Here is a 15,895-nt window from a genome sequence, read left to right on the forward strand (position 1 = left end):
ACATTCAGTTGCGTCCTAATAACTGCAGGATACCAGTGCCCAGAGAAATAGTAATTCTTTCATTAGAATTAAAAATCAACAGATTAATAAGTATTGAAAATTATCATTACAGGACTCGCAAAATATGTGATCTCGTACACTCGTGTACTGTACGTTGTATTTGCAATTCTATGTGGGGCACGCAACTAAATAAAATAAGAATCATGGGTAATCAGGAGTGACGTCCTGTGTTAAACATTTTGGCCTCTGCAGCCTCCTACGCTATTGGCATCGCCAGGAAAGGAAAGCCTAATTGCACTGGAATCAAAAAGGGAAAACTCAGCTGAAGCTGCATGCGAAAGGAGCCAGATCTGGAAGAGGAGAGAGAAGTCGAGCAGAAGCTCAAGTGAATCTGGAAGCGTAGAGGCTGCACTGAAACGGACGAGACGGACTCCGCAGACGTTGCGCTGAAGCCGACCGGACGGACTCCGCAGACGCTCCGCGGAGATCACGTGACTCGTCGGACGCTAGGCTACGATGGCGGATTCCGGCGGCCCAGAGGCAGCTCAGCTTTCCAGCAATGACCCAAAAGGCGAATTGGGCGACGTGGTAATGTGTCCGCACGCGTACATATTCGGAAAGCTCCGGGCTTTGGGCCGAAAATCGAGTGGCTGCACGTTACATGAGCCGCAGGTCGGGACAGGCCGCCCCTGTCCACGGCGTTGCGTAAATGGGTTATGCGGCGCCCGCGGTACTCTTTTCGGCTCCTGGCGTCAGTTTCACAGCTGAAGGGTAGTTTATCTCCCGGCAATTGCCATAATCACTCGTCTAATCGTTTGTGGTGCAGGTGTGAATCGTATAACGCCAAACTAACTTTTCCGGCGTCGTCTCCGTCTCATTATTATCGTCATTTTCACCATTAGTTCCTACATCACTATCATGTTCGCACACAGGTTGAGTCCTATCAGTTTATGTACACGTTAGTAATTAATGAAATACAATAATTTATATAGTGAATAAACTAGGAAAATCCATCCTTTTGCGTGTCTTGCAGTTCATTTATTCGGCAATGAATTGTGACCAGTTCTTCTGGACTGATAAGCTGCCTATCTGAGTACCAGTGCAGTGTCTTACTAGATACTTTCAATTTAAAATCAGTGCATTCGTTTTGTTAGACATGTTAAAATATGATGTTTTAAGCGTAGGTTGTTATAGACTATTTACAAGCCAATAAAGCTGTTACATACATGTAAATGAGTGTGCATGTGTCATGCCAGCCAGCCGACCAAATCTGGCAGCCTTGGTATTATGTTTCTTAAGCATATAGACACAATTAATACTCCAAGCACAACCCACAGATAAATGAAACCATATCAGTGAACACTAACTAATACTAATACTAACGTCTACTTTCCAAGGACACTTGTAAATAAATGTAGCCAATGAATATGGTCCTGTAATATAACACAAATATTATGTGAATGTCCAGGTTTGTTGTACATGTTGAAATTGCTGTGGTGGTTTCTGGTCACTCTGGCCAGTTGAGAGTTTTCCGATTGTACTGTCAACCTCCCAGATCCCTGAAGAAGCCAGAAGCCTGTTGAGGAAGATGGAGATAAGCGTGGCCGAAGCGGAGAAGCGAACAGGGAAGAATGCAGTGAACATGCTGGAGACTTATACGGTGTACCTGATTGAAACAAGGTGAAGCCCCCCCTGGTGGTGGGACCCTTCAAAACGCCGTGGGAGCCTGTGCAGTGTTTTACTGATCGCTTGTGTTACCAAATTTTTTATACAGTAAAGGTGGGACTTTACTCAGGGTTCCAAACACACTGAAGTACTATAGCTACCTTGTCTGTTCACCCAGGTGTTTTTTATAATCAAGTGTTACCTTTGGAATTCCTTTCATTTTTGAGGGTGCAGTTCAGAGTTGGGGGTCCTAAATATATGTCACAGAAGTACGAGGTGTTTCATGCTCCGTTCAAGGTTTTTGAATAAGATTTTTGGTCAATTTATGTCATGATTTGTAAGCCCTACCTCAGAACTGCTTTCAGACACCTGTCTTAGTATGCAAATATATGTACGGTGCACTTCTTGTGTAGTTCTCAGTTCGGCTAAGCTCTGTCACACTCACTTCTCCAGTTGTGTGTCATGCCTTCCCAAATTCACCAGTAACGTGGCAAGGTGAATGTGACCTGCAGCTGACATGTTGTGATTGTGGAGCCTTGATGCTCGACGCTGATCAGGAAGTTCCTTATACATCAGAAGATCCCGTGTTTGTACAGCAGTTTAGCCCTGCCCTGTTAACCTGTTGAGGGTGATTGCTTTGATGTCCTAGCAGTGCTTAATGTCCAGGTTCCTGGTGGTTTAAGTTAGTGTTTCCCAACCCAGTCCTCTGGAAATTACAGACAGTCCACATTTTTTTGATTCCCAGCTTCCAATACACCTGTTCCAGGTATTCAGTGTTTTTGATCGTCTGAGAGCTGGGAGGGAGCAAAAATGTGGACAGTCTGGGGGTTCTGGAGGACTGGGTTGGCAGACACTGGTTTAAGCTGCACATCTTGATGGCTATTTCACTCAGCATTTCTGTAAGTTGTTTTTAGTGTCCATCAGTATGTTATCAGCCAGTGAAAATGATGGTCTGCTATCCATCTTGGGGGGTAATGTACAGTGTCCTTGTGTTCTTTACTCTTCAGGTTTTATTCTGCAGCTCCAGTCTTTTGTTACCAGAATAAGCTGCTTGGCCCCATATAGCTGGACTCCTTAAAAGAAAACACATGTTTTCTATTTTTTTTTATTTCCTTTCTCGGAGTTGGGAACAGTTATTACATGCACACATGTCTGGTCTTCGTTTACCGTGGGCCTACTGGAGGGGAGAGCCCAGAAAGCCCCCCAGCAGGATCGCAGCACCGATGATTAGCACAGGGACTCCGCGGAGGACTTGTGACTCGCCAGGTGCTGAATACATACTTCGGCAAATCAAGCGTTGCAGCAGTTCATGTCTTTGGTTTGAGGCGATGGTGGAACGCAGTGCAGTGAAAAATGCGACACTGGTCGTGCTCAGAATGGCTACACACTCAGAATTGGAAGCATTCCCGTTTTCTTTGGCATTTCTATCCCGCGATTTTCAGAGTCCCTGCTTAAGTTTTATCATGTGTTTCATTAAATCAAATGTTTCGATATTTTCAGCCTGCATAACCTGTGGCTTTAGGATATATATTTTAATTCGTATTATAGCATATCAGCCGCACCTCACTCATTCACCTGTACAGAACGAGCGTGTGACTTAGGCGTGGTCCTTCTTGGATCGTGTTACTTTAACAGACTTCAGTGTAGTTATGCTTTGTTTTGTAAGTAAAGACGTCTTTAAATAGAAATTCACTTGCGCAAATGGGTGCAGAGGCATTTGTCTGGTTGCTTAAGCAATGTGATTGTGGTTAATCAAACTAAACTCGTTTCCTAAATATGCTATTGATAGTTGCAGTGTGTTTTGAAATGAATTAATGAAGACAGTGATAGGCGTTGGATAATTAATACATTATGGGAACCGGAAATTTCAGCGCCTATCCAAATCAAATTGATTCATAGATTTCCAAAGAATTCCCTAGGTTTGTGAATGGGTGTGTTTTTAACTCTAAATAATATAGCTGTTATTTTTTTTAAGGGAGAATTTCAGTCCTTTTTATTTTGTTCAGTTTAAATTCATTTTGGAATCCTTGGCTACAACAGATGGCTAGTTATTTAGGTGATGAAATATTGCCTAGAGATATCTGTAGCATACGAGCTGAACTTGTCATATTTTCTTCTCTTTTGTCTTCAGGCTTTCTTTCTTGCATTCGTTCTTTCTGTCTTCCCTTTTTCCCTATTTCATGCAGTTTTTCTGTATAAATGATGTACTAATGAACTCTCGCACACCCATGTCACGTGCCATTGGAGGGACTTCTGAAAGGCGCTATATAAAGATGAAACTGAATTGAATCACGTCACTTGTGCGATATACCAGTCAATATTTGGTCTGCTTTCCCATTTCTGTTTCCTCCACTGTTGATTTTTCTTACACGTTTCCTTTCATCACTGTGTAAAAGTTGACGTGTCTCCCTAATCCTCTGCTTGTGACAGGCGGGTTGATTCTTCGGCTGAAAACCAGAACTTCTCCCCAGACTCCTTGTGGAGGCGCTACAGTGAATTTGAGCTTCTGAGGAACTATTTATTAGTCACCTATCCGTTTGTGATCGTGCCCCCACTGCCGGAGAAGAGGGTAGGTGCAAACTTCGGTCTAAATCAGGCTGCATGACTGCATCCTTATCAGCCTTTATTAAAATTAATCCTCAAAGCAAACTATATGTGCACTATTTTTTTTTATTGAGCCCTAGTAATTGCCAGTAAGAGTGTCATGCAATATTTTTTAACAAATGTTAGCATGTGTGTATGATGAAATGGCATGTTATGGACAGTGTCTATGGAGAGAATCATTATTATTCTCATGTGTGAACTGAGACATTGTGGCAACTCTGTGATTAATTGAAATGCTCAAAGTTTGGTTTGTGTCTCTGACCTTGACTCTGACGTGTAATAAGCGTCCGTGGAGATATTACCACTTCTGCCAGTATTTGGGTTTACAAACTGGCTTCTTTTCTCTGTTGTTCTCCTGCAGGCAGAGTTTGTTTGGCATAAGTTATCGGCTGATAACATGGATCCAGACTTTGTGGAAAGGAGGAGAATTGGCCTGGAGAACTTCCTGCTCCGTGTGGCTTCCCACCCGATCCTGTCCAATGACAAAATCTTCTACGATTTCCTCACAGAGGTATCTGCCTCAGTCTCACGACCGCCCAGTGATCAAGCTGCCATTTCCTTTGCAACTGAATGTACGTCAGAAGATCGACCCCAGCTTGCGCTGAAGTTTGTTACTGTTCCCGTTACCGCTTGTGGTTTGCAGGATGTGGGTGCTGAGCCAGAATCATTGAGATTAGCGCAGGCCGGCTAAATTAACATCATCTGTATTCTTTAACAGTGCTGTTTTGCATCTTTTTCTCGTGTGTATGTATATTAACAAAAAAAAAAATTCTCATCCATTTGAATCAGAAAAAGACCAGCCGTTGTCAGTTATATGCTAACCAAAGACTGGCATTTTAAATGTTTTGTGTTAGCTGCATTGTTGCATAGAGCTTATGATGGCTGATAGTTTACCTGGAATGCCCTTTTTGAATTAAAATAAAACAACTCTTTTTGTCTTCCTCACAGGAAAATGGATGGAAGGAAGAGGTAATGGAGACTGGCTTCCAGCCAAAGGTACAGCAGCCTTGTGGTTCCATCTCATAATTTTGCCTCACTGGCAGCCCACTGGGGGAAGCCCTTCCTGTTCCTGCTAACACTGACTGAGGTGCAGAATGTCATCATGCCCTTGCCTGCACCTCTGGAAAGTCTCATTTCCTCCCTTCTGTCTTTTGGGTTTTTTCCATCCATCTTCCAGTTATTTATTCTGGTGAGCAGGAACCTGGAGCCGGTCCCCTGCAACACGGGGCTGGAGTACACACACACACATATACACACACACACACACACACACATACACATACACATACACACAGTTTATATATTCCTGTCATTGTGGGGACTATGATAACCCTAAGACTTACCCAGCCCTAACTTAAAGTAAGCAAACATAATATAAGACTTTTGGCTAGTTTTTTGAGTGCATTTACAGATTTTTTTTTTTATATATATAAAATTGAGGTTAATATTGAAAAATGTCCTCACAAGCTAAAAAAGGAACAGGTTTTACTACATTGTGGGGACATTTGGTCCTTAAGTGCTTTGATGGGTGGGGTCTATACAATTTAACTAAACTGAAGCAAACGTCTTGCGGTGGGCTCACTCCATGTATGTAAGAGCGAGAGCCATTTCTTCTGGTTATCACAGTGACTTCAGTTTGTGTAAACAGTTGTGAATTTGTATCCAGTCCCAAGAAAACTTCAATTTTCTTGTGTAAATAAACATTTAGACTTAACAATTAATTACTCTTCCTCCTTACAAAAGGCACAAGGGTATTTTGAAACCACTGTAATAACACATAGAAGCTTATGGGCCAAAAGACATTTTAGTTTTGAATATTGTTGATATATGTATTTTTTATTTCTTGCTCTGCAGGCTGATTCAAGACTGAAGGCCCTAAACGCTACATTCAGAGTAAAGAACCCTGACAAGTAAGTCACAGTTGTAATTCCCCCTCGGGGCCCATATCCTCTCTGCCAACTCTTGCGGCCTCACTCAGAGACGTGCTCGCCGTGGACTGGCATGCTTAAGCACACTTTTCTGTGAACACACTCCTCTGTGACTTGCAGGCGGTTCACCGAGCTGAAACACTACAGTGATGAGCTGCAGTCAGTCACATCTCAGCTGCTGCGAGTTCGAGCCGTGAGTAAATCGCCTAGTGCATCCAGTCAATGCACTTATGTTCATTCTGTTTTGTCAAGATGTAGTGAATTCAGGCTCCCAAACCACCTTCCTTAGTGTAGCGTTCGGTTTTTCTCTGCGTGAGTAACCATCAGGGTTTGGCCTCTTACATGCCCATAATAGAATTCTGTGCACAGTACAGTTTATAAAATTTACACAAACGTGGTTTTAGGTAAATCTTGTAAAAGTGAAATTGAGGAGTATTAAATACACTCAGTGACGAATCTTTGTCTTGGCAGATATATGAAGTGTGACTGAAAAAGTGTTTCATGCTCTTTTTTTTTCCTTGTTTTGAGCCCAGGGAAAAGTCTATCAAGGCTGCTTTAAATGCAGCTAAGCACAGCTGTTTTGTTTTACGTTAGAAAATACTATGAGATCACCACTTTACATTTAGCACCACCTTCAGGATATACTCTGCATGTGCAAAATCAAATAAATGCAACCTGGAAGGTGTTACACAAAGCAAGATTTCTCGCTTACCTGGGTTAACTTAAGCTAGAAGTCATGATTGTCCGATCGGAATGCTCCTTACTTATTTTTATTGAACAATCGTGACTTCTAGTGTGTAAGTTAACCCATCTAACTAATCTTTCTTTGTGGAACGCCCCCCTGCATCGAGGAACACCCCCCCCCCGGTTTTTTATGCATTTATCTTTATTCTGGTATGAAATTGGGCTGCAAAAAAAATTTAACTAGTTATTGAAGGGCTGAATTTAATTCTTTAAACCTCCTATAAGCACTTAGTAGGGGGCGCCAAACAGTAAAGGTTTCTTGTCCTTAGAAGATTACTGTTGATTTATACTTAAATGACAAAAATCTCACTTTTTCTTTTTATGCGCGAAAATGCAGTTTATCAAACAAGCAAGTGTAAAGACAGCTAAATATTGCTTACACTCATATTTTAATTACAAATGATTCATCCACTCTGTAATTAAGACGAGCATCTATTATATGTAGTTTTGTGCCCAAGTGTAACTATGAATGTTTTTCATATTAAGGTGGTAATATGACTATATGTTCTGCAGAGAGTAGCAGACCGTCTGTATGGAGTCTACAAGGTCCATGGGAACTACGGCAGGGTGTTCAGGTGAGCCTGGGGCTCCTGTTTAATGATACACCGCAAATCATTGTAAAACCAGCTGCAGTCATGTTACTGCGATATGACTAGCATGTGATCTGCTGACTGCAGCTACAGTAAGGTTTCCCAATAGCAAAGGGAGCACCTGCTTACTTTACTGCCTCCATGTGGATGTGGTGCGTTTATCGTGCTCCTTTGTCCTCCCTGTGCTGTGCAGCGAGTGGAGTGCCATAGAGAGGGAGATGGGGGACGGACTGCAGAGCGCCGGTCATCACATGGATGCGTGAGTGAGCCCTCTCAGCAATCTGACCCTTTACCAGCCATTAGGCGAGAGGAGGAGTCGAATATTATCCGATATTTACAGCAACTGCTGCCAAACTCCGCTCTGGAGATAACAGTCCATAAACTCATTTTTCTTATTTTATTTATTTCTGAGAGCCACACCCCCAGACTCCTTGACGCCATATTTACCGGTTAAGACGCCTGTTGGCTTTTGACACTGCAACCTGTTTATTCCCGTGTTACCAGTATGATCTGTTTCTTCGCACATGCAGATTCTGTCAGGGGACTTTAATCGCCACACGTGTTGAACAGTTTCTCAGCGAGATGTTATCGTCGTTAATCACTCACTGTTCGAGATGCCAGAGGGACTTGGAATTAGCAGGACCGGACATGTGACCGGATCCTGCCACCTGTCTCTTGTGTGCAGTTACGCTGCCTCGATTGACGATATCCTGGAAGAGGAGGAGAACTATGCAGACCAACTGAAGGAGTATCTGTTCTACGCAGAAGCTCTGAAGTGAGTCTGAAGGCAGCCAGTGAACTCTAGAAGTCTGGCGCAAAGAGTCAAATGGTCTTATATTAACATGCCTTACCATACCGTATGTACATATTTTATACATTCGAAAGTGTGGACACACCTGCTTTTAAGGCATTTGTCTCTTTCAGCTATGTTGTTTGCCTTAGGTAACATAATGTAGTGACATATCAAATATTGCAACAGCCAAGAGAAGTGTTCGACATCTCAATTTTCTCAAATTTTAGACACTTCAGAATAGCCCCCTTTTGCTTTGACAGTCCTGAAGGATTTTCCACAAGTTCTGTGCACTGGTTGACTGCCTTGCTTTTACTCTTTGATCTAACTCACCCCACACCAACTCTGTAGGGTTTAGGTCAGGGATTGTGGGGGGGCAGGTCATCTGCCTCAGCACTCTGTCTCTTTCCATGTTCATAAGACAATACAGTACTTGCATAACTTAAAGGTTTGCATAGGGTTGTTATCTTGTTGAAAAACTTTTTTCCCCCCAGTAGGTGTGTCCAGACTTTTGCTTGGTATTGTGTGTCATCATCATCATCATCATCGATAAATAGTCAGACTCAATAAACATGACCCAAAATGTGATTTATTTTAAAATTAATAGATCACAGTTTTCTATCTGCTCGGTAAGTAGAAAAGATTCACTTGCTAAATGTTGTCTTCTACTACTGCCAGATGTCCGTGTTCAGACTTTTTAAAATAAGTTACTCTGTCAGGGATTCATGGTCCCTGGGGACTTTCACAGCAAGTTTCATACTCTGCTGTCTCTGTGCATTGGTGTTTACATGTTAGAATTCATATGTGGCACATGCAGTGCTTACAGAAAGTCTTGGGACGCTTGCTTAATCCTGTAAAAATGTTGCAAATTTATTGGTTTCATAACTAAAGTCAATTGGCAAGCAATGTTTGACATATCTGCACGTATCTTCAGCAGAGACATTTTCTTTTATCCATCCATCATCTCCGGCTTATCTGGGGTCGGGTCACATGGGCAGCAGTCTAAGCCGGGATGACCAGATCTCCCTCTCACCAGCCGCCAGGGGAATACCACGGCGTTCCCAGGCCAACCATATATATATAATCTCTCCAGTGTGTCCTGATTCTGCCCCCGGGGTCTCCTCCTGGCTGGACAAGCCTGAAACACCTCCCCAGGGAGGCATCCAGAAGGCATCCTACATAAATGCCAGAACCACCTCAACTGGCTCCTTTCAATGCAGAGGAACATTGGCTCTACTTGTCCATGTTCCTCACCCTATCTCTAAGGCTGAATCCAGACACCCTGTGGAGGAAGCTCATTTCTGCCGCTTGTATCAGTCTTTCGGTCACTACCCAAAACTCATGACCGGAGGTGAGGGTAGGAATGTAGATCGACTGGTAAATAGAAAACTTTGCCTACTGGCTCAGCTCTCTCTTCACCACAACATAATTTCCAACGTTGCCGCAATCGACCTGTCGATCTCCCGCTCCCTTCTTTCCTCGCTCATGAACCAGACCCGGAGATACTTCACTCCTCCCCTTGAGGAAGCAATGTCTGACCCACCAGGAGAGGGCAGTCCACCCTTTTTCAGTCAAGAACCATGTCCTCAGACTTTGAGGTGCTGATCCTCCTTCCCACTGCTTCACACGCAGCTGCAAACTGCCCCAGTGCCTGCTGCGGGTCACAGCCCAGCGGCACCAACAGGACCCCAACATCTGCAAAAATTAAGACGAGATCCTGAGCCCACCAAACCGGATCCCCCCCACTCCTTAGCTACGCCTAGAAATTCTGTCCATAAAAGTTATTTCAACACCAATAATGATTTTTGCTGTAAACCCAATAAATTTGCAGTATTTTACTGAATTACGCAACAAGCATCCCAAGACTTTCTGTGAGCACTGTATGTCAGTAGAATTAATTACAGCATGGTTGGTTTAACTGAAAACTGATTGGATAGTGATGCTTCCCTGTGTTACATAAAATTGTCAGCATCTACAATCATTTTTAAACAGTTTTAAATGTTTCTTAAAAACCCAGTCTGACTAAGTTAACACCAGATTATTTTCATAAAATGATTTGTGTTCTTAGAGCTTCGTGACGTATATACTACAGTAGTTAATTCAGCAGTTATGTTAAGCCTGGGGAACCCAGACCACCTTATCTTTATAGGAAAAATATGTCCATTGCCTAAAATGATCATACAGACCCAGTGAACTCAAAAACAAGTGTTTTGTAAAAATAATTAAGGCTGTTTTGTTTGGGATTCTTGATGGTCATTGACACTTTCCCTCGGCCTCCCTCTCTCAGGGCCGTGTGCAGGAAACATGAGCTGCTGCAGTATGAGCTCGAGACGGCCGCCCAAGACCTGATGTCCAAGAAGCAGCAGCGCGAGGAGCTGGCCAGCGGGGTAAGACGTCACCTTCACTCCGGCTGCTGACTGCAGAGGGCTTCCGGATCCACCGAAGCAGGGCGAGCTGATTATAACCGAGGTTGTGACTAGAGGGCGTGTCTTGGACATTGTGAGAGATGCCCACAGGGGACACAAGTAGGTCTGATTTGGAGGTCGGTGTGGGACCCCCCCTCTCATCCCCCCGCCCAACAGGTGTCACACTGCAGAGGACATTAATTACATAATCATTCTCTGGGAAAGAGAGGATATAAAAGACACCTATCTTCACCAACTTGGACAAATGTTAGGGTCAGTTATTTAACCAAGGTTAAAGCAAGACTGTGGAGTAACCTCAGTGTGATGTTTCTGGCTGGCAGACCGTACGGACCTTCTCCTTAAAAGGGATGACCAGCAAGCTGTTCGGCCAGGAGACGCCAGAGCAGCGGGAAGCCAAGATGAGGGTGCTGGAGGAGCAGATCCAAGAGGGCGAGGAGTTGCTTCAAGAGAAGAAGACGGAATGCGAGTAAGATGGCGCTTCCCCTGCACACCGGCATGTCTGCCTGTCCACTCAAGTTGCCTACGCTCGCTGTAAGCACGATACATTCAGGCTGCACCCCTAGGTGGCCAGTTGGTGTATTGCAGAGTACTATAATGCCTGAGGAAATTCTGCTGGTCTACAGCTCCTTCAACCTACTGCAAAGCCATAACGTAGTATTGCTATGCTCGCATTACCTCTAGGTAAGCGTGTTGACACAAGCCAGCACAACACGTAAAATATGAAATGATCCTTTATTTGCCATTTGCACAAGCGGCAAATGCCTCTCCACTTACGTTATCTTGCTCTCCGTGAGACACACAGGCACATATAGGAGGTGAGACCAAGCTTGGGAGTCACAGCACAGGGTCAGCCAGACAGGATTCCCTTATGCATTCCTGTATATTCAGGGCATGTGCTGCCTCTCCGTATTCTGTCCCTATACAGTGAGTACGTGAGGAATGCCTGGTCAGACATGGAACGGTTCACAGTACAGAAAGACCGGGATTTGAGGGAAGCCATGATCAGCTATGCGGTGATGCAGATCAGCATGTGTAAGAAGGTGGGTTACGATGGTGTAGGAGGTGTGAGGTGCCATGTTTTAGGCTTATTAGAAAATGTGATTGCCAATGTGTCACCTTAAAGCGAACCTATTATGCTTCTAATAATTTCCTTTTTGGGGTCGACTAGAATACACTTATATGCTTCAATGTTCCAAACACTCATTTTCCTCCTACTGTACGTCCTCTATTCACCCTCTGTCTAAAACATTCTGTTAGCGCTCTAAGCCCCACCCCCAATGAGCCCAGTATGCTCTGATAGGTCAGCTTGCCTGATTGGTAAACATTCCCTACACGGTCTGCCCCTGTCTTGCAGTCTGCAGACAGATCCTTGCAGGTAGGCGGGCAATAAGGAATGTGTTACAAGGTGACCTCACCATGTCACAGAAGTAAGGGCTTGTATTCTTACAGGGCGTTAGATTTCTGCAGTGAGGGTTACTCCCATTGGCGTGTACTTTGGGCCTTAACACTTCGCAGACCATTCACATGCACATATGGCTATATAACAAACTAAAATAAAGGGAAAATCCGGAAAAGCATAAAGGGGCCCCTTTAAAACTGAATGTGTCACTTAGTCATAGTAGTCAACAAAATAGTATGTTTTAGGCAAAAATGAGAAATATATGAATTTAGACTGTGGGTTTTAATATTTTGTGGGGTTTTTTTGTTTGTTTTTTGAATTTGCACTTTATCATCAGTTAATGTCTGTCTTATTTTCCCAAATAAACAAACAGGATGATGCAGTTTTTGAAGACCATTCTGATTGTATGTAAATGGTCAGGGCCTCTCTGCTGGTGTGAATGGTGCTTATGCTCCCTCTCTTACAGGGAATTCAGGTGTGGACTAACGCTAAGGAATGCTTTAGCAAAATGTGAAGTTCTGAGCCAAGCCAGGCTGGCAGCTCACGGAGAGGTGCGGGGGCTGCCCCCCCGAGCGCCTTACAAGCATGTCTGCCTGAAAAGTTGCAGCACAAGATGATTCTTTCTTACTGACTTATAGCACATGTTTAGGCAATGGTAGAATTTTTAAATCACTAATAATCTCTTCACACAATACGTAAAGATTTTTTTTTTTTGCTGATTGTTTATCCATGCTTTACTTTTTATGTTCATAAACTTGAAATGAAAATGTCTGTCCTTTTTGAAAAAATATATTCTTTTCATTTTCAGTAAAATAGGTTGTTACCCTACTCATCTGGTGCATTTGCAGATCTTCAGCTCGGTGTATCAGTAACAAGGACGGGATTGTTAAATGAGCACTTTGAGTGCTACTTATGTAGAATCTGAAAATCTGCATCCCAGAAACAAATGCATGAGATGGTGAACTAGAACTGTCAATTTTTTTCTGGAATATTCCAAGAAAAAGCTTGACTTGCCTAAGATGAATGGTGATTGCGTTGTTGTTAACATTCAGAAATGTATCTCTGGAATTGTGGATTTATATTCTCCAGGTGGCTGACCAAAGACTAATTATTGCATCAACTGATATATTGTATATCTTGCATTCTTTGAATTTTGGTTATTGACAACTGAATATGAAGGACATAGATTTTTTTTAATTTGTATTTTTCTTGCTGTGTGGGTCACATACGTCACCTGATCCAAATACCTTAGCACCTGATACTATTTTTCATACCTGTTACAAGTATGCTTTCTCTAATGATCGCATTTTGAATGAGGTGACCCACATCAGAAAGGATTCTGTATTTCTGGGGAAATCGTTTGTAGTCACACAAATGCTGAAATTAAAAGGGATTAACCTGAAATGTGATCGTTTGTCCGCTGGTAATGTAAAAAAGTACACGGTGTTCTGTTTCTATGGTTCTACACGTCAGGACATGCCAAAAATCACCTGGTCCTAGGATTAAGCAAATCTAACCTCAGGATAGCAGATTCCAGTACATCATTTATTTAATGAAAGATTAGCCACTGTGCTGAAGCCATGTGTGGAAAGAGTAAGTGCATCTCGTGATCCAGTAGCCGTGAGCAGATATAGTTCAGGGTCCACTAGATGACAGAGCACCCTGGTCCTCTGCCTGCAATACAAGCCAAATCATCACTCCTCCAGCACCACGCTTGGTAGTTGGTATGAAGTGCATTGTGCATTATGACCAAACATCTCCACTTTGTCTGTATGAAGGACACTTCCAGAAATCATCTGGTGTGTCTAGAAGTACTGCCAAAACACTGTGCTGTGGTGCCATATTCTTTTTGGAGATAGAGGCAGTTCACTGACTGACTTTGCATGGAACCTGTATTATTCAGTCATCTCATGATTTTTCTGATTGTAGATTCAAGACATTTAACATGTTTACTGAGGCCTGTAGAACCCTTCATTTAGGTCCCAGGGAGACAGCATGTGTGTACTTACTTTTATTCTGAGACAGTTTCTGCATTCTGGATTTTTGTTGAATAAATACCCATTGAAATCTGCTGTGTGTTTTCTGAGGCTACATTTGTCTAACTTTAGTTCTTGCGGACCAGATTTATGCCCTGATATGTGAAATCATGAACCTGAAAGAGGGTGTACCCTCATTTTATCACAGTATGAACATGCATCAAATATTATACTTCATTTATTCAACGAAATGGGTGGTTGGGTTTATTCCTGGAAAATTGATTACAGCACTTGGAACTGACCATTCCTCATAATAACCTAGATTATTCCTGACCTCCTTTCCACCTAGGCGCCAGGGACTCAGTACAACCTAAGGATTAGGACCCAAAAAAAGGAGAGAGGTGTAATATTTACATTCCATTTTAGGTTTAAAGCGCCAAATGATGTACTCTCCATATAACAATCCCAATTTGATACTCACTTTGGGTGGAAAATGAACTACATTTTTTGGCGGCTTTCCGCTTTCGTGGTGTTTCCATTCTAAAAATGATGGTTTATCCCAAATCCACTTGAAGGCTTCCTGTTTCATGTTTACATTTTTGACTCGGGAAGAGGTATGACAGAGACTAACAGCAGCTCTCAGCTGCCTACTTGTCAAATACGACCATTGAAGTCAGGACTTAAGGGAAATCATGTGGTAAGAATGACCCTACCCCAGTTTACTATGCAATATTATAACAACTGATTTCAAACCCTTTTTTTGTGTCATTGTAACTATTGCCAAAGCATAAATAAACGTTGAATTAAGCAAACTTTGGGAAAAATGTTGTGGCTAACTACAAGTCATCTGGTGGTCAGTAAAGTAAAACATTAATAAAAATAACCAAACGGTTTAAATGGGTGATTTAACTAATAGATTTTCTGTGCTCAATCCTCAACATAGCACTCAGTGTCAGTAGATGATTACAGGTTTTAGGTGGGGGTGAGTGGACCTCTTGCATAACTATATATGAATAATTATATACTTTTTTATTTATATTTTTATTAATTCAGTTTTAACCCAAAATATGTGGTGGTGGGGTGTCACATGAGCTGTATATGTATAAGGGTGCTATGTCAATAATTACTGATGGCAAATAAACTGATTACAGAGTGCTCCTATGTCTTTTCCAAATCTTGCCTACATCAGCAGCACAAGCACAAATATTATTTGATTCACCACCTGTTTTTAACGACCGTGTCTTAGATCAGGGTTATGAGACGTTACAGCTATTGTGAGGCTGTCCAGAACAAAGCAATGCTGATCAGCAGAGGTGGCTAATTCAGGTCCAGAGAGCAAAAGACCACACCAAGATTGCATTTCAATCAACAAGTTGAGTATAAAGAGTCAGTCACAGAGTATTCAGCAGGTTGGTTGAGAAAAATTCTTGGGCTGGTCTTTTACTCTCTGGACATGAACTACCCACCTCTGCTCCACAGTCCGGTCCAGATTAACTTTTCACGTTAAGACACTAAAAGCAAGTTCAGTTCACCAGTTCAGCTGTGCAGCAAGGCAGGGGGGACAGAGTGAACGGGCAGACCTTCCCCAGAAACAGAAACGCGAATGGGTTTGAAACCTGCAAATGTGGAGCTATCAGGGAGCATCGCTGCTGGCTGACATAACGAACATCTTACAGGATTACCACAGCTTATCTTGAAATACTTTAAATATATTGTTACTGCAGCAGTTCAACAGCAGCTAATGGCTTTTCTTCAGGTCCATCTATCACCCTT

At 42.7% G+C, this 15,895-nt stretch overlaps 1 protein-coding gene across 1 annotated transcript; it reads left to right on the plus strand.

The window, feature by feature from the left end:
* Positions 1-220: 220 nt before the first annotated feature.
* On the plus strand, positions 221-13,550 carry snx4 (sorting nexin 4). The gene is made up of 14 exons (XM_023837810.2): positions 221-588; positions 1,556-1,680; positions 4,096-4,234; positions 4,631-4,780; positions 5,218-5,265; positions 6,124-6,179; positions 6,318-6,390; positions 7,455-7,516; positions 7,725-7,790; positions 8,217-8,306; positions 10,609-10,708; positions 11,068-11,213; positions 11,673-11,787; positions 12,613-13,550. Exons 1-14 carry the CDS (start codon positions 517-519, stop codon positions 12,658-12,660), a joined length of 1,290 nt encoding a protein of 429 aa, XP_023693578.1. The 5' UTR covers positions 221-516; the 3' UTR covers positions 12,661-13,550.
* Positions 13,551-15,895: the final 2,345 nt, after the last annotated feature.

Source organism: Paramormyrops kingsleyae, chromosome 16 (genome assembly GCF_048594095.1).
Source record: "Paramormyrops kingsleyae isolate MSU_618 chromosome 16, PKINGS_0.4, whole genome shotgun sequence".
Classification (NCBI taxonomy): domain Eukaryota; kingdom Metazoa; phylum Chordata; class Actinopteri; order Osteoglossiformes; family Mormyridae; genus Paramormyrops; species Paramormyrops kingsleyae.

Bases quoted from the DNA above. Each gene is read 5' to 3' on its own strand.
- snx4 (XM_023837810.2), top strand. From the start codon at position 517: ATGGCGGATTCCGGCGGCCCAGAGGCAGCTCAGCTTTCCAGCAATGAC. The intron at 6,391-7,454 runs GTGAGTAAATCG...TATGTTCTGCAG, and splicing joins AGCTGCTGCGAGTTCGAGCC to AGAGTAGCAGACCGTCTGTA. The intron at 11,788-12,612 runs GTGGGTTACGAT...CCTCTCTTACAG, and splicing joins AGATCAGCATGTGTAAGAAG to GGAATTCAGGTGTGGACTAA.